Source organism: Siniperca chuatsi, linkage group LG15, assembly GCF_020085105.1.
Source record: "Siniperca chuatsi isolate FFG_IHB_CAS linkage group LG15, ASM2008510v1, whole genome shotgun sequence".
Lineage (NCBI taxonomy): Eukaryota > Metazoa > Chordata > Actinopteri > Centrarchiformes > Sinipercidae > Siniperca > Siniperca chuatsi.
The window spans coordinates 14,745,851-14,769,929 of NC_058056.1; the positions used below are offsets into that span (position 1 = coordinate 14,745,851).

General features: G+C 44.8%; 1 protein-coding gene across 2 annotated transcripts in view; it reads left to right on the forward strand.

The window, feature by feature from the left end:
* mnat1 (MNAT1 component of CDK activating kinase) overlaps window positions 1–24,079 on the forward strand; it is a 33,672-nt gene that overhangs the window by 8,855 nt on the left and 738 nt on the right. The window contains exons 5-7 of one of the 2 annotated variants that reach the window (XM_044165978.1): window positions 154–294; window positions 1,625–1,756; window positions 12,915–13,036. In XM_044165978.1, the coding sequence (XP_044021913.1) occupies window positions 154–294; window positions 1,625–1,756; window positions 12,915–13,036 (395 nt within the window). The remainder of the gene's footprint in view (window positions 1–153; window positions 295–1,624; window positions 1,757–12,914; window positions 13,037–24,079) is intronic. The other variant, XM_044165979.1, reaches the window with a different exon arrangement.

Consider the following 24,079-nt stretch of genomic DNA (forward strand, 5'->3'; position numbering starts at 1 on the left):
ATATTTGATGATGATGATGGTGATGAAATGTACAGGTAAAAAAAACTATTTAAACTACGAAATATGTAATTTATAGTTTTGTAGGTACTGTGGATGTTTTAGTGTTAAGATGTGACATGAGTTTTTACAGCATCCCTTTCCTGTGCTCCTCAGACGCGAGAGCAGGAGGAGCTGGAGGAGCTGCTGTTGCTGGAGCAGCAGGGCAATGAGCAGCGGAGGTTGGATGTGCTGCAGGAGGAGCAGAGGCAGCTACAGGCCAAGAGGAAGAACAAGCAGGCTCTACTGGATGAACTGGTGAGATACACACATGTTGCATGTACATATGTCCACAGTCTTGTAAAGCAAAAAGCAGTCACATTATGATAGATGTTCCATGTCTGACACACACGCGCATAAACACACACACACCCTCAGCCTGAGGGTTCATGGCTGTGAGATCATTAAGAGCTTATTACCAGTCATTGTGCTGCGGGCTGCATTGTTGTCATTCTGTGATTCCAAAGCTTCTTGACCATTGTGTTGAGCTGCAGGCTTTGGAAGTGATTGTTCCTGCGAGCTGCTGAAGGACCATTGCAGATAGCAGGCTAAGCTGTGTGTTTGTTTGTTTAAGGCACAGGGCCTGTTGACTGTAGGCAAATGAGATCAGCTCCCACCCCCCCTAAGGGAACTGTCCTGAGCTCTGACATCTGTACATCCCTGTGGCAAGAAAGCTCATTGTTCTCACACATATACACACATACACACACACACACACACACACACACACACACACACACCAACACATATATTTAGATTCCTTGTTGGTGTTTGCTGAAGCAGTGGCTAACTAATTCATAAAATACATCACTGGGAACTTGTAACACACTTCTTGATTATTGTTCTTATCTAATGTAAACACTGAATTTACATTATTTGTCTGCAGGTACATTTGTTTCTTGAATTTATGAACTTTTTTCTCAAGATCTTTGTGAAATGAGAAGCATGTTAATCATGTAATGTCATCATAATAAAGCAAGTTAATTCATACAAGTGCTTATTCAAAATAAGTATTATTCAAGTAGTAAGTAACAAGTAACTTGCATAAGTGAAAGTGGTGAATTTTTGCAGTCAAACCAGGACTTATTAGTGTCGGAAGCCATTAAATCGCTTTTGGTTTATTGTTAAATGCTAAGACACCTCTAGTCTGTCCTACCATTGCCGTCCACCCCATCAAAAATGTCCTACCTCTTCAGTGCAAGCGTGTCCAAGCTTGTGTTCTTAGACCTCTGTGCTTGGCAATAATCCACTGGAGAAATTGAAACGTCCGACCTTGCGTTTAATGGAGGTGAAGGCGGCGCAGTGCACTTGAAGCTGCGTCCCCTGCAGTGCCACAGTTTTGTTAATATGGCTTGCATCAATAATGTGGCAGCTAGCCTGAAAGCACCCTATGCTGATGGTTATCCAGTTAGACAGAGATGTCTGGGGGGGGTGTGACTGCTTGTGTTCTCATCTCTTCTCAACATACAACAGATACAAAGTGTCAGCTGTTTTTGCTAAGCAGAAAAGTTCCTGATGAAGCACTTTGTTGCATGTATCACACACACCTAACATTTACATTCTCATAAAATCCCATTTGTTTCTCCAGGAGCAGTCTCAACTTCCTGCCACCATCTTGCTTGCCCAACACAAGGTCCGTGCTGCCCAGCTAGAGACCCAGATAGAGCAGCAGAAACAGGCAGTCAAACCTACCAATCTATTTTCAACTGGAATCCATATGGTAAGTGCAACACTTATTAGCTCTTTAACCCCAGTTCATACATACAAATTCAAAATGACAGGCTCTCTTCCCTCTCACGAGCCTGAAGTTTGTGGGTGTGTTTAGCATCAAGCCGGTAATTTACATACTCAGCTTCCATTGGACAGTTATTTTCTCCCTTTGCCAATATACTAGCACACATCAAGTAGTTCATTTCCCGAGCGATATGCTTCCATGCATCATTTTCCCCAAGTCCCAGTAGCTTGTTAAAAATGTATCATAGAGAACTGGGAAGTCGTTGACTGTGACAATCAACTTTTCCTCCATATTGTTTTAAGTACTTTATGTACTTGCATGTAGACAAGTGATTGGTTGTCGCCAGGTTGTTGATCCTGTGCATCAGAAGACATTTGAATGAAGTTCAGCCTTTCTCAACTTCCCAAGGTTGTGCCACTGGGCAACATTTACGGTTTGAGTTGCGGTGTGCGGTGCCAGCATTGGTGGGGGCGTGAAGTTTCAGCTACTGGTGAGACAATGAAATACCATCGAGGAAGTCCAGTTGGAGTAAAATATCCACAAGTTTGAAGGCTTATCGTATGCCAAAACACTGCACAGTGGTTTATAATATTATGAGGAAGGATTTTACAACTCTAGAAAGTTATCATGGCAGCAGTAATTTTATTTTTCATGTTTCACGTTGTGCAAAAGTTGTGCCAGGATCGACTTTTTTGCAAGATGACCCTATTATTTTGCCCGATCCCTCTGCATTGGCACCCCCTCTACATCAACAGAGTGGCCTCATTCAAATGAATGAGGGGGTTACATTTTTTCACGCAGGGGTAATGTCGGTCTGAACACGACCGTAGCATGCATTTGTCAGACTGGGCTTTCCTGCTTCGGGTGAAAGCAGGGTGTGCACAGTGGAACAGGAGAGCTTGAAGAAGCAATACGTACCATAAATAACAAATGGCTACTATATTTACAATGAGGCCATGCAGGTTAAGGTCACATGGTTTTATACCTCTAGCCACTGGTGGGTCTGAACAGTTAAGATCTTGGTGTGATTTTAGTTCAGTGCTACTTTAAACTTCATGTGGATTGCTTGTTGACAATAGAGTGGTGATAACAGTCCAGACCATCAAAGGGAGGATGTTCTTCCGTGTCTGGTGCTTCTTCAGTGTGGGAACAGGCCCTCTCCTCTTCAGTCATGTCATAACATTCCTCTGGGCGAACGGTGGGACCCACAGAGAGAGCATGTGGGCTCAGGGCTTTGGCCGTTGAGTTTGAGCTCTGAGCTTTTTGTGCTCACCGTGTCTGGAGAGACCTTCCATTTGGCTGTCGTTCAGATTTTCAGTAGTTTATTTTCATTTTACTGTGATGAGATAGGCTGTGTCATCACCCCCACCCCCTTCGCAGCAACCCTCATGAGGCATGGTTGTCTTCCCACAGTTCAGTGGTGCGTGGGAGAGAGATCTGCTTAGTACTCACCTAGACTCAAAGTAGAGCTAGGTTTTGACATACTCGGGTATTTGCCTATCCTGCCCATTTTAATGTGTTTTCCACTGGCATTGCTTTTTTAAAGGTCTTGGTTAAATTATCTGATGCAGTGATAATCAGACACTTTACAAAAACATTAATGTACTCATTAATCCCAAAGAGACAACTGGCTCATCCACCACCAGTGGAAAAGCATTGAATTGATCCAAATGGAGGATGTGGTACTCTGACTCTCACCCCCTTGATATACAGCATGAAGTTAAACTTGCTGATGGAGAGAGAAACAGCCTGATTATGTTGCTTTTGGCTTCTTATGTGTCTGTTTTTCCTCGCTTCTTTCTTCCCATTTCTCTTCATCCTCCCGTCCCTGAGCTCCTGTTGGTGGAGCAGAGCTCTCACCATGCATCTGCTGTGTTGGACTGAGAGACTTGAGTCAGGGGAACGTGTGGGTTTGGATTTCCCTTCACCTCAGAGTCCATAAGAATGACTTCTGTTTGACTTGGTTGGGTTTCAGCACAGAGCGGTGGATTCCTGCAGATTGCTGGAATTCATTTATCTGCTAGTTTGTGGTCCCTTGTTCCAAGCAGGGTTTCAGTTTTTCTTCAGCCAAACTTAGTGGAGGCAAATGTAAAAACACATTTTTAAAGCTGGGCCACATTTCCATGATACGCCTTTATTCATATTAATGCTGATTTGTACTCTTCTCTTCTGTGACAGGAATATCAATTAGTGCTGAAATGTCACTAATTGATTAGTCATTCGACAGAAAATTAATAGACATTTTGATAATCAGTCATTTAAGTCATTTATCAAGCAAACATACCAAACATTCACTGGTTCCAGCTTCTCAAATGTGAGGTTCTGGTCCTTTTCTCTGTTTTTTTTTTTTTTTTTAATTGTTGTAAACAGATTATCTTTGGGTTTTTGACTGTTGGTCAGACAAAATAAGCAATTTGACAGTGCCGCTTTGGGAAATTGGGATGGACAGTTTTCACTAAAGAAATCATAGATTTATTGAAAAAAATCGAAACATGGACAATTAAAATAACTGTTAGTAGAAGCCCCAGTATCAATAAGCACATACACAAAGGAGAAACGGAAAGATTGCAACAGTGATGAATGGACAGGGGGCTGGTTCATGACCCCTTGTTTTTCATCTGGATGTTTTTGGTGATGTGCAAGTTCACCAGTCACAGAAGCAGAAATTCATGGTGCCCCTAACAGCTCCCAACCCCCACCCACTCCCACCACCACCTGCCCCACCAGCATTTCAGCCAGCTGCTTCACCCCAGGCCAAGGTGAGCCGTCACTGGTGGAATGTCATATCTGCCTGTATTTTAGCCGTCAGATCCATGGAATGTGAGGATGCCAATTCTTCCTCAGCTTCCCAGTGACTCCAGTCTTTATTTAAAGTGAGTGATCTAATGTTGCATCTAGTTGTGTCATGTTGTTTACTGGGAACATGCATGGGGACATCTCTGCTATTCTGGCACTACTCTTTGCCTGGGTGATTTTCCAGGAGTTGGTGAAGGGGACCCTTATCCTGACTATTCTTGTTGCGTGTTAACGAATGGATGCTTGAGAAAGTTAACCGATCCTGAGGGAAAGTAGTCTCGGTCCAGGTGTGATGTGAGGTGGGATGGGCCTGGTCTTGCCTCAGGAATGGTCTGAAATCACTCACTAATCCCTCACTTTGTAGGCATTCTATTGAACCAAGACACACATACCTGTGTGCAGGGGCATACACACACATACACACACACACACACACACACACACACACTCCCCTTACCCAGTCTGAGTAAACATGCTTTGAAGAATAAAGTGTCTTTAAAATAGATGTCCGCTGATATCAAAAGAGACTCTCTGTGTGGGAGGGAGGCAACTATTCACTGTTTAAACAGGTTGCTTGTTGTTGTCTGACACATAAGACCAGCCCCAGTGCTGAGCACCTGCTCAGAGCAAAATATGGACATGAGTTGAGGGTTATTAGCATATAAATTACATTTGGTTTAAGCATTTCTTGAGTAATTGTATCTTATTAGTTTTTGATAGTATTTAAGCATGTTGGCTTTGTTCATTTGTGTAAAGTTATTGTGTTTTCTAGTCAAAGAGTGTATGTGTGATGTTGGGGACTGTCCTCAGCTGCTACAGTGTCCCATTCCTGAAAGCGGTTGACCGATGGGGAATCTCTCCACCTTGGAGTAGCTTTCAGCGCCATCTTAAATGAAAGGTCCAAGGTTTCAGAACTGCTGGGGCCCAACCCACTTCTCACAGGCGGCAGAGCAGCTGTCATACCTGATGAGGTCGGCATGGGCACCTAATGAAAGCAGGAGGCACACACATAAACAAAGTGCTACTCACACACACAAATGTGGGTGGAAAGTTTATCCCTAAACATAGATGTGTAGCTGGCTGAAATAACCCTGGGTTCTCTCTGGCTTTATTCCATTCTACACTTAGCCAGTGGAATTTGACTACCATAGAAAACACAAGTACACACACACACACACACACACACACACATACACATACACATGCTGTGAGCTTGTTTGCTCAGGCTTGATTTACTTGGTTAAGTTGTCCTCTACAGTGACCTCTGCTCGGTAGACGTACTCGTCAGCTCAGGCAAAGCTCTGTTTTACTTTACTCTGGCAGACTGGCCTAACCTGTTTTACCTGGAAGGTTGTCGCTACGTACTCCCCCAACCCCCACTCACACTTTCACTATCTTCAGTGTTATTTTAATTTCCCTTATTCACATAGTCACATAGTAACAGACACAGATTTTTGTGTTGCCGTTTATATAAATGTGCTATTGTTTATACATTTTGACGTATAAAGCATTCAGAATCAGCTTTATTGCCAAGTAGGTTTATACATACGAGGAATTTTTTTGGTGCCTGACAATAAACATAGTAGAAATATATAAAGAAGTATAAAGAAACATAAAGCAAGTGCTGCAGGTCAAGAATCATAAATATGAAAGTGACATTAAGATATTAAAGAATATTAAAACAAAAATATTAATAAAGAATAATAAAGTAATAAAGAAAATAATAAAGAATATGTACAACATGACGATATGTTATTTAAATTACAGTGTGTGCAATGTGCAACATATTTACATGTGAATGTGCAAAAGCTTACAGTATTACTGTACTATAACGGTGGGATGAATAATGAGTCAGTGTCAGTGGGGGTCCTGGGCCTTGTTCATGAGGCCAGCTGCAGATGGAAAGAAACTGTTTTTGTGGCGTGAGGTTTTGGTCCAGATGGACTGCAGTCTCTTGCCAGAGGGGAGTGTCTGAAACAGTTTGTGTCCAGGGTGGGACGAGTCAGCCACAATCTTTCCTACTCGCTTCAGGGTCCTGGAGGCGTACAGGTCCTGGAGGGAAGGTAGATTGCAGCCAATCACCTTCTCGGCAGAGTGAATGATACGCTGCAGTCTGTCCTTGTCCTTGGCAGTGGCAGCAGCGTACCAGATGGTGGTGATGGAGGAGGTGAGGATGGACTCAGTGATGGCCGTGTCGAAGTGCCCCATCATTGTCTTTGGCAGGATGAATTTCTTCAGTTGCTGCAGGAAGAACATCCTCTGCTGGACTTTCTTGGTGAGGGAGCTGATGTTCAGCTCCCACTTGAGGTCCTGAGTGATGATGGTGCCCAGGAAGTAGAAGGACTCCACAGTGTTGACAGGGGAGTCACACAGGATGACGGGGGTTGGTGGGACTGGGCTCTTTCTGAAATCCACAACCATCTCCACTGTCTTTAGAGCATTGAGCTCCAGGTTGTTCTGGCTGCACCAGCTCACCAGGTGGTCAATCTCCTACCTGTAGGCAGACTCATCCCCATCAGAGATGAGCCCAATGAGGGTGGTGTCGTCTGCAAACTTGAGGAGCTTGATGGACTGGTGACTGCAGCTGTTGGTGTAGAGGGAGAAGAGCAGAGGGGAAAGAACGCAGCTGTTGGGGGAACCGGTGCTGATAGTCTGGGAGTCAGAGACATGTTTCCCCAGCCTCACGTTCTGCCTCCTGTCGGACAGAAAGTCTGTGATCCACCTGCAGGTGGAGTCAGGCACACTCAGCTGGGAGAGCTTGTCCTGTAGCAGAGCCGGGATGATGCTGTTGAAGGCAGAGCTGAAATCCACAAACAGGATCCTGGCGTAGGTTCCTGAGGAGTCCAGGTGCTGGTGGATTAAGTTGAGGGCCATGTTTACTACATCGTCTACAGACCTCTTGGCTCTGTAGGTGAACTGCAGGAGGTCCAGGAGTGGGTCTGTGATGGCCTTGTGCTGGGACAACACAAGGTGCTCAAAAGACTTCATTACCACAAAGGTCAGGGCGATGGGTCTGTAGTCATTAAGTACTATGGTCCTTGTTTTTTTGGGGACAGGGATGATCATGGAGGATTTGAAGCAGGCTGGCACATGGCATGTCTCCAGTGAGGTGTTGAAGATGTCTGTGAACACTGGAGACAGCCCCTTGCCCTCTGGTCTTTTCCTTTTTATTGGGTTTCTGGCATGTAGGTTGATAGCTGCAGGGTCTTGGGAAGAGGAGGTCAGCTCAGGGGGTAAAGAGATCCATTAGCCCTGATTGGCACCGGCACATGTGGGCATTCACACCTCTACCCCTGCCCCTGGCTTGGCCCTGTTTAGGTTGGCCTCAGCAACCCTTACCCACGGGTAGGCCGGCCTAGCCCAGCCCAGCAGAAAAAGGAGTTGTCAGCTTTAGGGGCTTTGCGCTGGGGCAGCTGCCACTGGTTAGGCAGTTATATTTAAACTTGCAAGGCGAGGGGAGGCACTGTGTGGGCTGCAGCTTTTACACTTGCTACTTGCTGCTCAATGGGCCAGTGGGCAGCCCAAAGCTCTTTATCCATACAGAAGCATTGGCAGTGCCAGGGCAGAAGGTGGAAGTGAGGGGTGAGGATGGGATGGCACTAGGCTAGCCCCTTACTAGGCTTATTCATTTTATCCCATATACAATGCTGACCACTGTTTCCCTTTTTATTGTTCTCATTATCACTTTGTGCATTAGTGACAAGGGCCTCACTGCCTCTGGAGCTAGCTGTGGCTCCCCAAACCCTTGGGAACCAAGCGAGTGTATGTGGTTTTGTTTGTGTGTCTGTGGATCTGGTGGGGAGGTGCTGATGGAGAGGTTAGTTACTGTGCGACCTTGATATGTCCTGCTGAGCTGCAAAGTCAGGAGACATGGGGGTCTGGAGAGTGCTGATGATTGTGCAGTGTGTGTGTGTGTGTGTGTGTGTGTGTGTGTGTGTGTGTGTGTGTGTGTAGCGCATGTTTCTGGTGGCATTCTTAGTGGTGACCCATGCTTTGAGCTGTGGACCAGTGAGCTTTTGATCAAGATTGGCATTGTGAACATTGGATAAGACCTCCTCCTTGACTGAGTTGCACTATCTTTAATAAAATTTAAAAGTACAAATGGCAAAAGCATAGAAGTAGTAGTAATAATAATAATAATGATTATACACTTTATTTATACAGCACTTTTAAAAACAAAGTTACAAAGTGCTTCACATACAAAGTGCTTTAGAAGTAAGAGGTGTAGAAGTAATGCTTCAAAGCATTGGGGATCATTGGCAGGTAATAAAATAAACAATGTTGCATAAAAACATCTATAAAAGTGAGTTATAAGAAATTATTGTAAAAATTAGGCTTGTCAAGTACATTATTTCAAAATCTAGGAGCACCTCTGACAGAGACCCCATCCATCTCTTGTTTTTAATGTAGACTTTGGCACAGTCGGGGCGCTGCCTCGGGGGCAGAGCTCTCAAACTTTAAAAGTAATGTGACTTTTATGAGACCTCTGTCCCGTAAAAGTCACACGAATGTCTGCCATATCACTCTGTCAGATGGGTTAACCCTGTTGCTTTCCCAGATGGTACTGTTGAGATGGACAGCAGAATTAAACAAGAGAAACGTGACGGCACATCACGAGCCGAATTCAACCCCCCCAGAGGTGTAGAGTGCTTAACAGTTTTCCAAGCCAGCACACCTGTCCCCTACACCAACGCAAGGACAGGCACCAGTGATGGCTTTACTTGACCTTTTAAAATGGTTCCACTTCTAAGAATTGAAGCTGGTATTACTAGCTCACTATAACTCTATCTGGACCTGAGGTAGATGTAGGATCACAAGACCAGGAGAAGGAGGACTACTCCCTCTGGCGCAATGGTGATTTCCTCAAACCATCCTCCCCTGCGGTTTTATTAAGATTGATGGCCCCCACAGTTTCATTTTAGTGTCATGGGGATATTATACGAGTCTTTAATACCAGTTATACACAAGCGTCATGAGGGCACACATAATGTTGTGTAGGTAGTACGATGGGCCTCCGTGATGTTAAAAGCAGATGTTTGTGTTGGCTCTTTCAGTGGTGTTGTTCCAATTGCCCCTAGTCCCTTAGTCGTTTCTGCTCTGCTGGACCTGGCTGGGGGTCACCTCTCTCTCCCCTTCTGTTACTTTCTTTCACCGGAGCATTTGGAAAACAACATTCATATGCAGTAATTCACACAAGCTTTTAATAGGACGTGATGAGTCCATGATTGAAAGTTTCAGGAGTATTATTAGGTGGAGTGGAGGACAGAGCAGGTCTGAGAGGGCACAGCTCTGCATTAGATGAACAGTCAGACAGCTTGTCTTGTATCAAGACACATTTTTGTAAATATATTCAGAAGAACAAAGCCTGTTCTTGTGTACGCATGTCTGATGCTGTGTTTGTTCATGATGATGTGTCTCTGCCAGTTTTCAAGGTGCCCTCGCAAAGGAATGCAACAGAAATTTCTCTAGACTGGGGGTTGGCTCTGTTCTATCTGTCGCTTAAAAATCTGATTTACTGCCCTTTAGCTCTATGCAATTTGCCGCTCTCTTTCTCTACCACTCCACCACTGTAGACATTTCTGCTTCTCCCTCCACCCCTTTGTCTCAGTGGGTCTCTTTGATTGGCGCAGTAGGGGAGTTAAACAGTGCTGAAAGTCTGAAAGAAGATAGATGGAGAGAGTGAAGGAGTGTGAAAGTGAGGGAGAGTGACTGGGTTTGGGTTGGTTGGTCTGGGTTTCATTAGCCTGTGGTGCTCCACTGTGTTGGATGAATGGATGGGACAGGACAGGGGATCACTGGCACTTTGGGGTTAAAGGTTGAATGAAAACCATAGAGAAGCGTGTGTGTAGTGTTCTGTGTTTTAAAGGAAAAATCCAACAATCTCAATCTAAAGCATTTCAGTAGTATTTAAAAACTGGCATGCAGACATGGGCAGTGGGCTAAAATACCATCTGTTCTTGGGTCCATTATTTGATTGGGTGTTGTATTTTGTTTTTTGTTGTCTTATTATTTTGGATACAGTAAGTGACCAAACATGGATAAATGTCAAGTTTTGGTATCCCTAACTGTCAAGGAGCAAGAGTGTGATGTGACTGATGTGATTTGATTTATAATGTAAAAATAAATAAATTAATCATGGAACAGTAGTTTCACAAACATAAGGTAATGCTGCCAAAAGACATGTTGTTTTGAGTACGCGTTCAACTCAAAATATTTCTTCACTGGAAAAACCCACTCTTGCTGTTAATATACTGCCACTGTCACTATCCCTGCTGCTCCCCCCACCTGTATGTATAAACCACTGCTGAATGCAACAGGTTCATACTCGTTCTTCTAAGGTAGTTGAAAGTCATTCTGGGAAATAGGATTGGGTGATATGGCTAAAATCCTGTATCACAGGATATGTAATTTTATATTGCGATATACAGTATATCGTAAAGTAAATTTTCTGAAAAACTTGGGAACTGTTTATGGATAAAAAAACACAAACAGGAATGTCTTTGTTTTAGCTAGCTAATAACGTGAATTAAATACCTGACATATCAATATATGTTGGTACATTTAAAATGCTAAAATACAAATCCAATACTGCCATAAAGTAGTCCTGCTCATTGATTTGCAACATTGCCTACAATGGGCTAATTCAACCAGAGATATTAAATGGTAGGTAATTTTGTATAAACGGTGTGACAAAATCTCTGACAATAGACAAATCTATATAGTCGGTATATATTGTCATATATTGCCCTACCCTAATGGGAACTGAGGGAAATCACATACTAAAGTAGAGGTTGTTGATGCACGTTGAAGAAAAATGTAGAAAAAAGTCAATCACAAAATAAATCCTGGAATGCATTAAACATTACATATTGATGATATATAACAGGATAAGAGTATAGTATAAGTTTTCTATGTGTGTGTGGTTATTGTTTTGTCTGTCTACCTATCCTACATGCTGGCCTGGTTCGGACAATTACCACCATGTTGTGTTTGGCAAAGAAACTCTGCATCCATTGCTGTCTCAGTGTGCATCACTTGGTGCTTTTGTAACTTCCAGCTCAGCTTTGGTTGCTTTATTTCCCCATGGGTGCGCTTGCATCGGCCAAAGCATGTGTGAGGGCGGGCAGTCTGAGGCCGCAGGGCACATGTTACTCGTTTAGTTTGGTTTTCATCAGCCCCCCTCTGTGTTCTGTTGTTTATACTCCCCCACTACTCCTTTCTTTGCTTTCTCTCTTATCTTTCTATCTTTCCTTTGTCTCTGAGTTCCTTTGCTACTCTCTAAAATAGTCAGTGTTTGTTTAGACATCATCATTTTAATTCCAGGTTTGTTTCATGACTCTGGCTCATCTTCTGAGTCTCATTACTTTAATGCTGGAGAAAACATAGTGGTCTAACACTGTGTAGAAATTTCCCTTTGATGGCAGAGCCCCAAATCGAACAATTCTACAGTGTCCTTAAGAAGTATCATGTTTCTCACTCGACCACCATGGTCAAGAGCATTAGGAATTGGAGTGGCCCGACTGAAATCTCAACTTTTAGTAATTATGGATCAAAAGGGGTTTTTATAAAACAGTTTACAGTGTTACAGTGCAATGTACACTGCAGGTCTTAGACTGTAGGAGACCCAGCAGTCTAACATTCGTAAGTGGAACAATCCTGAGGTTTTGTCTAATTACAGTGACGTTCAGATTCACCCAGGTTGGATCGACATTGTTTTAGGTGAATCCGTGGAAAGACGATGCAAATAGCAAATAATCACAGCTAAACCCACAAATAAAGCACTTTCGTACACTCTTATACTAGCCTATCACATGTAAGTTCAGTTAATCGTTTACTTTCTCTTCTACATTTATACATTATCAGTTGATTTGTCTTTTGGTGGTTTCGTTCATTTTTGATGGCTATCCATTACTTGCTTTCTGTTATCAGGAAATACATTTCCTCATCAATCCCACCACAGTTCTCTTGTATGACATTATGTTTGTTTCTTCTTGATCAGATTTCCATCAGAAATAGTTGTTCAGTTGCCAACAGTGTGTTGACCACTAAAAACAAGCTCAGTCATTGTCCCAGTTAGGTTTCTCCACCAAAGCAGCAGTGCCTGGGGAAAATGAAAATGTCAGAAAAAAACTCCTATTTCTAAACAAGTTGGTCAAGAACTGGTGGTTGTTAATGCTGCAGTTTGATTGACATTAAGCCTTTTCCAAATAGTTTTTTCCGTTTGTCTCATCCTGATTGTGCCATAGCCAAGGTTTCCAGTGTTGCACTGCATACTAAACTGAGACAATGAAGATTATTGTCCTGTGTTCAATGTTGTCTCTGTGTTTTTTTTGTGGGTTTTTTTCAGCGGCAAACGGTGTCTCTCCAGCCTGTTCCCAAGATGGAGGAAGTTCTGTACCACTACAAGCCCCTTCAAGTTGAAACTTACGGACCCCCAGTGCCTGAACTGGAGCAGCTGGGCAGACTTGGGTACAAACCTATTTGCACACATCCGCCATAGCCAGGGACGGGGGGCATTTTCAGTTCCTTACATAACTGTGTGCTGTACATTAACTATGAGTTTTAATTTCACCTTGAGATGAGCACAGTTGTCAGGTTGAATGATAGAAGAATAACCAATAATGGGTCTATCATTTCCTTTATAAGTTCTTTGGAAGTTTCCTGGAGAGTACTATGTAATTTGGTGCCAAGCAGGCTGCAGGAAAAATAGAGACAAAGTTTTGAGACTAAGACTTAAGTAGTTGTGTCAAATTTATAAGCAGCTGTTGATTTCTTGTGAAATCTTCTTGAAAGAACTGCTCCATTAAACCCAAATAAATATTAAGTAAAAGTTCAGCTGACCTGCACTGCACTTATAATAGCATTTAATTGGACTTAATATAAAAAATAACTGAATACTGTCTCAATTTTTCGAAAATTCTCCACATAGCTACAGTAGTGTATTGTAAAGTTTGGGTGTAAGGTTAGAGAGCTGCTAGAAAGTCGGTCTGCTTGGGAAGCCTGGCTCGTCTCACTTGACTCTCCTCTGATTAACTGGGAGAGTGAAAGCAAATGAGGAGGAGGAGGGCGGGGTGAAAGAGAGGGAGAGAGAGAGGGAGTAACAGCCATCACCCTGCCACAAGCCACTACAGTGCCTCTGCAGGAGTGTCCATTAACACACACAGGAAGTGCTTTCCCCGACGGCCCCTTTGGGCCAATCAATCCACGACGCCATTGGTCCAGTCCTCGCCGAATGTAAGCGATCCATCAGACAGCGCCCAGCCATCTGCACTGCAACTGGCTGGCACTAAAGCCTGCCCACACACTAAGAGCAGCCTGCTTTTATTGGGTGACAGGAGCAAAACAGGGTCATATTCTTTTTGGGTGAGCTCATTGACTTTCAGCACTGCTTCGCCCTGACAACCTTCATTTGGCTGAGATATGCAGTTTTGAACATAATGTCAGCATGTTTAGGATAAGGGTTTTCTAGTTTATTCTTCTTTATTCTTCAGATAAAAGTTCCTATTGACTTTTGTTGCACAATCACATTTAGCTAATTACCTGGAAAATCACCTACTTTAGGGTAAATGTTTTCCTTAAAGGATTGTGGGAGAGTTTAAGCAGAATAACTGGTACTTATTTACATTATGTATTCAGTGAAGTGCTGAGGTCCTACTTCTTTTGGCCAGGCTGATCAATATGCAGATGAAACACATCTCACAATTTTTGCCGCATGCTGGAGCTCGGGGGGGGCGGTGTCAGCAGTTCAGGGGTCCAGGAGGACCAGTGCTGGAGAGGAAAGGCTCTGCCACAGAGATAAATGAGGTTCAGTTCAGTGAGGTACACCAGTCCCACTGGTGCAGGCCACAGGCAGCGACACAGACAGGTCGGTTCAGATAAACCACAACTCCCAAGATGCAATGTGCTGTTAAGTAAAAGCAAGGAATAGTGCTGACACTTCTGCGCAGTTGGCAGTTTGTGATTCAGCTAAGTTTGAGGTTTTGTGCATGCAAGCTCACATATACATAGACGATCAAGCTTGCACATACACATGCATACAGACGGTGTCTCTTAAACCTGCTATACATTTTGTGTCATACATACTCACATTCACCCTCGTTATTGCAGTCCCAGCATTTTGGCCACAATTGAACTTGTGTGATGTGGTAAATATTCACAAGTGTGTGTGCAGAGGAGAGAGCAGGCAGACAACGTTGAGAGGATGAAAAGTGAGTCCCCTGTGTAGAGCATTGGACTACAGCTCCAGTCCTATGACCTGTGAAGGAATATGCTTGAACATGTGAGGAGATACGGATGTGCCTGAGTGTGGATGAGGTGAAAGGGGCTGTGAGGGGGCAGGTACTTATTTTAAAACACGGCTGTTTGTCTTGGTCAAGGCCCACTTTGACAGCAGCACCACTGGTGATTTGTCTTGGACCCAGCAATCAAGTGAGACTGGAGAGTTGAGCTCACACACCCCCTCCCTGGTGGCCCCGGGGCCTCTGGGGCTGGTCTCTTGCACAGGATGTCCAGTCAACACAGGACTGTCTGGAGCCGTGCTTTTTATTTCAACTCTTTCTTCTGCACCGCTCTCCTTCTCCCTCTGTCTCAGTGTCTGTCTTTTTCGCCTTGTCCCTTTGCCCCCCAAAAAACCGCAGGAGTGCTGCACGGCTGCCAGGAAAAAGAAGGACCACGCCTCTTTCACTGTCTCTCCCTCTCTGTCAGCTGTACCTGAATAAATATGGGCTGAGCTGAGCTCTTATATTAAAGACAGCTGCCTCAATACTGGAGCAGAGTAAATGCTGCATGTTCAGGCAGCAGGGGCCTCCAAAAGTGCCCATTCAGGTTTCACCTCAACATCTACCCCTCTTCACACACACATACATAACCAAATGCTCCTCCCCAGATGTACATAGGTGCGTATGATTTACCACAGAGGATAGGACCCCGACTGTGTGAGGTTTCTATAATGGCAATATACTGCTGTCCATCTCATTGACTGGCACATACCCAGAACCATGCGTGAGCCGTAAGCATTATGAGTAGACTATGAATGTAACATAACAGCCTGTACTCCAAATGTCCTGCCATGGCTCCTTGCTTTTATGTTGAACAGTAAAAGCCTTTAATAAACAAAATCAAAGTAGAAGTAAATACTGCTTTGGAGACACAAATGGAAACATATGATGTTTACGTTGACATGGCTGTGATATGAATCCCAGCACACAGAGACCCAAGCGGTAGCTGTTTTAACTCCTGCCTTCTCACCCCGACCCTGTGCCTGCTGATGGACATAACCTGAATGAAAGCACTTGCATACATCAAAATACACAGCACCACTGAAGTCAAGCCTGCATTATAGTTAAAACAGCTCTGTGTTTAGGTACATGAGCTCAAGTAGACACGCTGACAACCTGAAAGAAAAACTTATGTTCTATTTTTGTTTTTGTTTGTGTGTGTAGATAAGCATCTGGGTCTGAGTTTGATCACTACGAGAATACTTTTTAAGCTCTGACTGCATAGGCGATGAAAGACTGACTGGGATCTTGGACAAGGACAAATCATATGGGGGGGAAAATAGGGGAAAGAGAAATTGGCTGCGGAGCGTTGAAAGATTCGACTGAAACCTCAAGTGCTGACAATGAAAGCTAGCCAGAACAGTTGTTTGTATTGGCACAAGTCGCCCTGAAATTAGCCCATCTCTCTCTGACAGAGGTTGCTCAATGCGCTTCGCCAAATGCCAGTGTGTATAATATTATGAAGTTTTGCCTCCTCCCCCACTCCGCATTGCTTTCTATAATTGGTGGAAAAAGTGAGGTTTTCTGTTCGGAGCGCTTGTCAAGCATCCGTCTCTTGTCGGTGGGGTGAAGGGGAGCAGCTGAATGAGCAGAGTGTTTAGTCTGGAGCTCCTCTCCTGGGGATGCACTTCTCTGCACAAGGAAGTAGTCCTCGGAGCACTTTATCTCAACAAAACAGACAACTAGTGACTAGCTGAAGGGTTAAATAGCAATAGTAGTTTTCTGTAACCTTTATTCAAAAAACACAAAGGACAACCAATTGTTTTCATCCATGGAAACTGCCCCCAAATCTTCATTTAGAGTGACTTTTATGGACATATGTACATACACATAGATGCACAGAAGTAATACATAAATCACTTGTGCACACACACATCGACTAGCTATGTTTGACGTGTACTGAAAGGATGCCTGCTCACTGTTCTGGTTGGGAGCCAGGGGTTAATGGGTCTCTGAGTGATGCTCTCCTTCTGCCTGTGTTCTTTAGCTTTCCAAGCATCCCTTGGCGTTTACGTGTTTATGTGAATGCTGTGTGTATCTGTTAGTTTGTTTGTTTGTGTGTTGGCTTATACTGCATGTTAAGTGCTTTGGTGGGAGGGAGATATCCAGAATAGTCAGTGGTGCCATCACAGCCCTCAGTTCCTGGCAGCCGGCTTTGCTAGCCTCTCCCTGCCTGGTTGGCCTGACTCCAGGTCTGAGCTCTCCATCTTTCCAGCTCTGGCCTAGCTGGCCAAGAGTACTACCAGTGACCCTGGATTTGGCTCTGGGAGTTAGCAGGACCACTAAACATGGTCCATAGAGTACTCTTGAATCCATTTCTGCCATCACTAAATTAGAGTATATGAGGTTTAAATTGCATACAAATCATTCTTTCCTTCCCCTGCTTTCCCCTCTCACTCTGTGATGAAAGTACAAGTCAGCCATAATATTCTTTTATTTTTTCACTCAATATGTAGAGAACAGCAGCTCCAGAGGAATCTCTAGAAACGGCCATGAATAGCTTTTCCATGTATCCCAGGTTCTCTGATCCCTGCAGGGCGCATAGCCATCTGACGGGTCTGGAAGGGCCGGGGGGGAGGGATCAGAGGTCACTGACCGCAGGGGGACCTGAGGTGCAGCACCAGGACGTCAGAGTGCTGAGACTGACGGGAGCAGAGTGATGGCACCTTGGAGAAGACGGGTCTCGTATTCTTGGCCTCAAATAGTCATGCACTCAAGCACTCTCACTCACACAAACACAGCTTTGAAGCGTAAGTTATGAGCTGGAGACTGAGGCGCCGGTTAGCATGACCTTAGATGAACTCCCTCAAGAGCAGTGGTCTTTGATCTACATTTACTACTATTAGATAATGTCTCAAGGCACATATTTTGCTCTCATTGAGCTAATTAAAATATTCTGTGACGTTGCCAAATAGTTCCATTTATGGGAAAATGGTTTATTTAGCTCTTGCATAACAGTAGGGCTTTCCCTCAGATACTTCGGGGTTGCCACCATAACCAAGACCTAAAGCTGAACTTGGTTTCTCAGATATCTGATAGCCTCCATTCTTCCACTACTCATTGTGCTTGCCAGTGTCTTGTGTTACTAGATCCAGCATAGCCAGTAACTATAGATTCAATGCAGTGCTTCTCTGACCATTTAAGTGTTTCCATAGCTGAGATCTAAAAGCTGCAGCCGTGGGGTTCACAGATTTAAATTTGCATAGCCAAAAGAGTGTGGAGGATCAAGTCCAGATATTTGACTTGTAAATCTGTCTGTGTCAACAGAATGCCCCATCTTCATTCACAGCATACAGCCACCACCTTGCTTTGATACTCAGCTTCTTGTACTGTGGGTGCTTACTCTCTTCTTACTAAGTAGATCAGAAACAGAGTGGAGTGTGGCCACCGTCCGATTCTCCACCAGCCCCTACCCAGGCCATTATCCCGTCTGTCTCAGTAAACAGACCATTAACAGACAGAGCTGGTGGAGGCCAGATCACTATTGTATTCCCTCCCATAGATCTGTGCAAATATTGATCTTCTCTTGAAGTATGAGTCAAAATAAGCACGCGCTGTAGTTGACTGGAGGCTTTTTACTTGTGGGTGAGTCATTTCTGACCCAAAGAGCGGGCGGAAACAGAGGGAGCATTACAGAATGACAGAGCGAGAGGAACATTTGTCTTGTGTGTATTCTGGTCATCTGAAAGAGGTCTGCTTTTAGTGTTATTGTTTTCCCTCTGTGGGCTGTGTGCCAGACAGACCAGCAGTCTCCTCCCGAGATGAACCCAGGCCAGGCCAAACCAGGCCATTGCCAGTGAAGGAGACACCAGTGGGCAGGGAACTCTGAGGATAACAGCGTCTCTTGCCTCCAGGTTTATTTGTGTCACAGCCTAGAGACGACAGGGTCAACACCCAGCGGAGGGTGAGGTGATGTCTCCTGACTATTTTAACACACACTGATCTGTGTAGAGGTTTGTAAAGCAGCCGCACACTGTCTAAGGTTGCATGCTTTGATTTTGAGTCTGATGGTGCTCATAACTATATGCACACTCAGTTTGTGTGTTTTTCACACAAACACCAACAGACCTGAACTCTGTGCCTCTCCCCTGTTCTTCACCCCTGGGGCAAAGGGCCCGACAGTGTACAAGGGGATTAGCTGGCTCATTTTCCCCTCTTAAGAGCTAGAAAAAGAAAACAAACTCCTGTCATGTGGAGCTTGGCTGTGGGGACTTGCCACGCACACCTCATGGTAGGAGGTACTTCTTCACTATGATGTATGAATTATCACCCTCCCCCGCTGTACTTTTCCCTGCCTTTTTGTTTTCCTTCATCCCCCTTTGCTCTTTTCCCATCTTTCTCCCTAATTGAAATCCTCTTTGCCTCTCTCCAGTGCTTGAGGTGCTTCAGTAACTGATACCTGTGGAGGCACCCCCCTGGGAAAACTCTATTCTTCCTCTCTGTATCGGTGCTCTATTCCCAGAATGTTACATCTAACTGTCAAGGCTCCTTTGCTGTGTGTATGTATGGGTGTGCCTTGTGCTAGCAGCCATTCACTGAACAGCATATGTCCTTCCATTGTTTACGGCCCCATTTGGTTAACGATGACACTGATGTCATGTCATTATCCCCGCTCCATTCTGGTTTGCCCCCCTCCTCCTTCCTCTAAGCTCTCCAGGGGACAGAGTTATCAAGAGGCAGCTCAGGAGACGAAAGAAAGATGCTCTCTGTATCAATTGGCTAGCAGGGTGTGTGATGCCTCTCCAAGCCCCACGGCTGCTGCGGTTAGGTGTGAAGCCAGTGGCCCAGCCAGTCAGCCAGCCTCCACTGCCCCCATCAGGTTAGACAGAGGAGGTGCAGGGCCAAGACACAAGAGCCCTGGATGAGTAGTGACAGGTGACGCTTGGACCAGGAAGTGAAGTTTGGGCACAAGTAGCACAATAGGCCTTTATCGTAGGCAACTCCACAATACTGTCTTTCTCAGACACAAAACAAGTGTACCTCTTACTCATTATCACTGATACCAACAAGCTGACTTCTTGAGATTGTCAGTCACTCCACATGAGAATGTATTTCTATAAGCGTTTATGTCAAGTGTCACCCAAAGCTTCTGTTAACACTCTAAACATGTTCTCCCCTTAACTAAGTGTTAGCAATACCCACCTCCCCTCTCCTCCTCTCTTGTGCGATGCAGAGAGGTAGACTTAGCCTGTCGGTGGTGATGATAAGACACATGATAATGGATAAGGGGACTGAAGGCTCGTGAGGATATGATGTAACCGCATTGAGCCCCCCTCAGACACTCTCACAGAGTACAACTTGAGATAATATGGTCGACAGCGGGTAGGCTAATGGCTGAGGATCTGTCTCTCACACTTGGACGTCCCAGAGGAAGCTGCATTGAATGGAAAAGAGTGTGACCTATGGCCCGTGGTGATGAAAGATCGCTGTTGACAGATATAGTATACCTGTGAGAGTCCTCTGTGTTAGGCTTGTCTGCGGGGGTTTTGTTTCTGGACTGCAGCATGGACCAATTCGCACGTTCTCCAGTGGTAAAATTCTGATCCATCGGTTCGTTGTCGGTATCAATACAAACAGCTCTGCCCTTAGATAAACATGTATTCACACACATGTGAATTGTGTAGACACACACATGGGGGCATAAGCACACATCGCACATCCACACAATGTGCTCAGTGTGCTGTGTCTCTCACAGGGGTACATTTTCTCTCAGGGTAGAGTGTAGGAAGGAGGGGCAGATGGGGTAGCAATGCTGTGAGTGAAACCGGAGCTGCCTGAGGAATGCAGGGGGTGTTTTTGGAGGACTGGAGTGGAGTTTGGGGGGTGAAGGGGGGTTGACTTAAGGGGTAGGATGGGTGATTAGGGGGTGACAGCTGAGTGCTGACCCCTCTATAATGACAAATCATCTGGCAGGTGTGTGGCTCTGCACCCCCCTCCAGCCCCCATCATTTACAGGCCAGGAATCCACAACCGCTGCCGGAGCAGAGCGCTAAAGGAAGACTTCCGGACATTCACACTGCCATCCAGCAGCCTCCTGACTGGCCTTTCAGAAGTATGGGGCAGCCTCTGTTCAGATATAGCCTTCCCTGTACTTGTCAGCTGCCCTCCTTGTGCACTCAACACACCAGTCTAAGCTCCTTTGCTTTAATAAACATATAGCTAATGAGGCTTCAGTCCTTGGAGCGGTCTCAGGTAGGGTAGGTTTTAATGATTTATCTTTGTAGATATCATTTTTCCTTTCAGTGTTGATTCAACAGAATAGAGTTTATCTCTCCAACTGCCTGAAAGTCAACGTACTTTCAGTCAGGCTGTTTGGGTCATGAATGATGGTGACGACAAGCTGGATCCAAAACGTTTCTCATCCTTTGTGAAGTAAAAACAAATGCTGACCCTGGATCAGTGAGGGTGCTGTGAAAGCGGACAGGTGCCAAGCTGTGGCCCGGTCTCAGGTCAGTGCTTTGAAGGAAAAATGTAAGAGCAGCCAGACTTCATGTGTGAAAGCAGCCAAACCACATTCAGTAAGTCTACAGTGAGAGTTGTTTAAGACTGATTCAGATTGCTCTATTGTCCTGTGCGTCTGCTCTGTGGTTTGTATGTTGATTAAGTGTCTGCTTGCTGAAATAGCCATTGTAGCATTACAGGCCTCTTTTCTTTTCCATCAAGCCCGGGCTTCTGCAGCCTTTCTTAATCCAATTCCAGCCAACACATGGAGTCTAGACAAAAGGCTCAACACAGCCTGCACCTCCATCAGATATCTGCTTTTTTTCCCTCCAGAGTCCCAACCTTGCTGCTATTCCCCTGAAAAACCCAAACGCCCTCCATTCCGCAGCAGCATCGCCGATCCAAACACAAAGAGGAGCCACACATTCTCAGCTGGAAATCACGCAGAACCCGCCGGAACATTTCGCCACTTATCTTTTCACTTTGAATTAGAGATGGGGCTGTGCGGTGTTTTCCAGGCTGCTGGAGTGGGGAATACTTTCGGGGTCCCGTCAGGAAAATCTCTGACCGTTATTAGCATTAGCAGGAGACATTGCCCAGGTTCCAGACCCAAGTGGAAAAATGCTGTTAGCTCTGAACAGTTTTGATCCAACTGCACATGGCTTTTTGAAAGAAAGGAGTAATAACAGATGGTAAGAGTGGAGGTTGAAAAATAATGCAAGCACTTTATCATCTATTATGCTTTTGAGAATACAAAAACAAATTCTGACACTTGTGCTGCTGTTGATTCCAAATGAATATTGCAGTATATTACAGTAATTCATGTCCATTGTTATGGTGAAGGAAGAGATGTTCATCTGAGAAAAAATCTGGCAAAACATTTATCACTCCTTTGAGTGTGTATACTAATGGAAAACCCCTGTCATATTCCCTTGTGGCAATTGCAGTCTGACACGCACACTGTCATACTGTGTCATTCAGTTGTCTTCATCACCTGCACTCGTCTTTTCCCACTCCCCCCCAAGCAACATAATGGGCTAGTCCAAAGTGACCCATATTTACCCAATAATACGAGGCTTTGAAAAGACCCATATCGAGTTGCAGCTAATGCTCCAGTGGGCCCCGGAGAGTGAAAGATGTTACCGGCCGAAACGGCTAGGGTTTCAAGGCCCTGCGAACAAAAGGCAGTCCAGTCCTCAGAGAAAAAGGGAGAAAGAGGGGATGGGGGGTGATAGGCTGGGAGGGCGTGAAGAGTGTGAGTGCACACAGTAGCTTCAGAGGGGTATAGTGTGTGTGTGTGTGTTGTATGTCGTTTTATGATTGAAAGCAGTGTAAAGAGCCTGCCTGTTTTCATAGGCAAGTGTGCTGCACAATTTTAATACACTTCATGTTGTTGCATGTCTTAGGTGTTGTCAGTCCACTCTCAATGTTTCAGCATTGTCGAGTACAGTCATGTGAAAAGAGTCGAGTTTATCTTTCAGCTCCACGAACATCTATAGCCGGTCATGTGTATGTACATGTATGCGGATGCGGATACAGCCACTAAGTTAATGGAGCAGAACTGAACTAACCTCGGGTGTTAGGGGTGAGCAGAGGGCAGACAGGGTTGGTTTAAGAGAAGAGGGTTTGTGATGATGATACCCAAAGGTGATTTCACCTCATATCCTCCCTCCCCTTTCTACTTCCCACCCCACCCACACCACTCACCCTCTTCCTTCATGTTCTCCTTTTGCGCTCTTGCTCTCTCTTTCTCCTTAGGGGCAGGCAGGTATAAAGTTACACAGAGCTCTCAGCTTTCTTGGAAGGAATGACCACATGAGTAGCTTGGGGATTAGATTAGCAGGAAGAGCAGACTTAGCCAGGCTGTAAATAGCCCACTTTTTTCACCATTAAAAAGGCCCAGTACAATATAATCAATAGATAGCACTCATCTGATGCAGGAAGCCATATGAGAAGACCTCCCTCAAGTGCTCTGAAGGACAGGCTACAGCAGCTTGGGCCTAATGAAGTTATTATTAATCACTGGGCCTCCTGTTTTGAACTTGTGTGTTGTTTCTCTAGTGGGTGATGAGTGGTCTTTGTGCGCAAGACCTGATTGACATCTCATGCTGCTCTACTTCTCACTTTCACTGTCTATTGTAAGACAAGGTCATCTTGTGTGATATTCATTAATGTTTGACTTTGTGTTTGTCACAGTAATGCTAGTGAATATGTTTCAACTTTTATCTTCAGTGAAGGTTTTATTACATTACAAATAAAGCACCTCGTAGAATCATAAAAGACCAAAGCAAAATATAATCTATTCAGCATGTAGTTTCACCAACACCTTTTTCTCCCTGTCCATCTCTCATTCACACACACATATACGCCTCAACCCTCTCAGTCTCTCTGAGCCTCCCCACAGGTGTTAGGTTACTCTGTAAAGCAGCTTGAATGGGCACAAAAATCACAGAGGGCTGTCTGTGCTCTTGATTCCTGTTTCACTTTGAAGTCTCCCCGGCTCACAGGAACAGGGGCCACAAAGCCAGACTCGTGTGAGGGCTTTAGCCCTCTCTGCAAGGACTATGGGGGGGTATTGACAGGCAAGGCTACATGTTGTCTCAGTTGCTGGAGGACTTTGCTTTTTTAGCTTTGTAGTTAGATGCTACAAGAAAGCAGTACAGAACATGTGTGCAGGTTTCTCCGCCAATGACCACTTTATGACGGCACAAAACAGTGGAGGAAGGATTAGAGTGGGTCGGGACACAGGTCAACCCCCCCTATTCACACACAACTCATAAGTAGAGGGGCATCT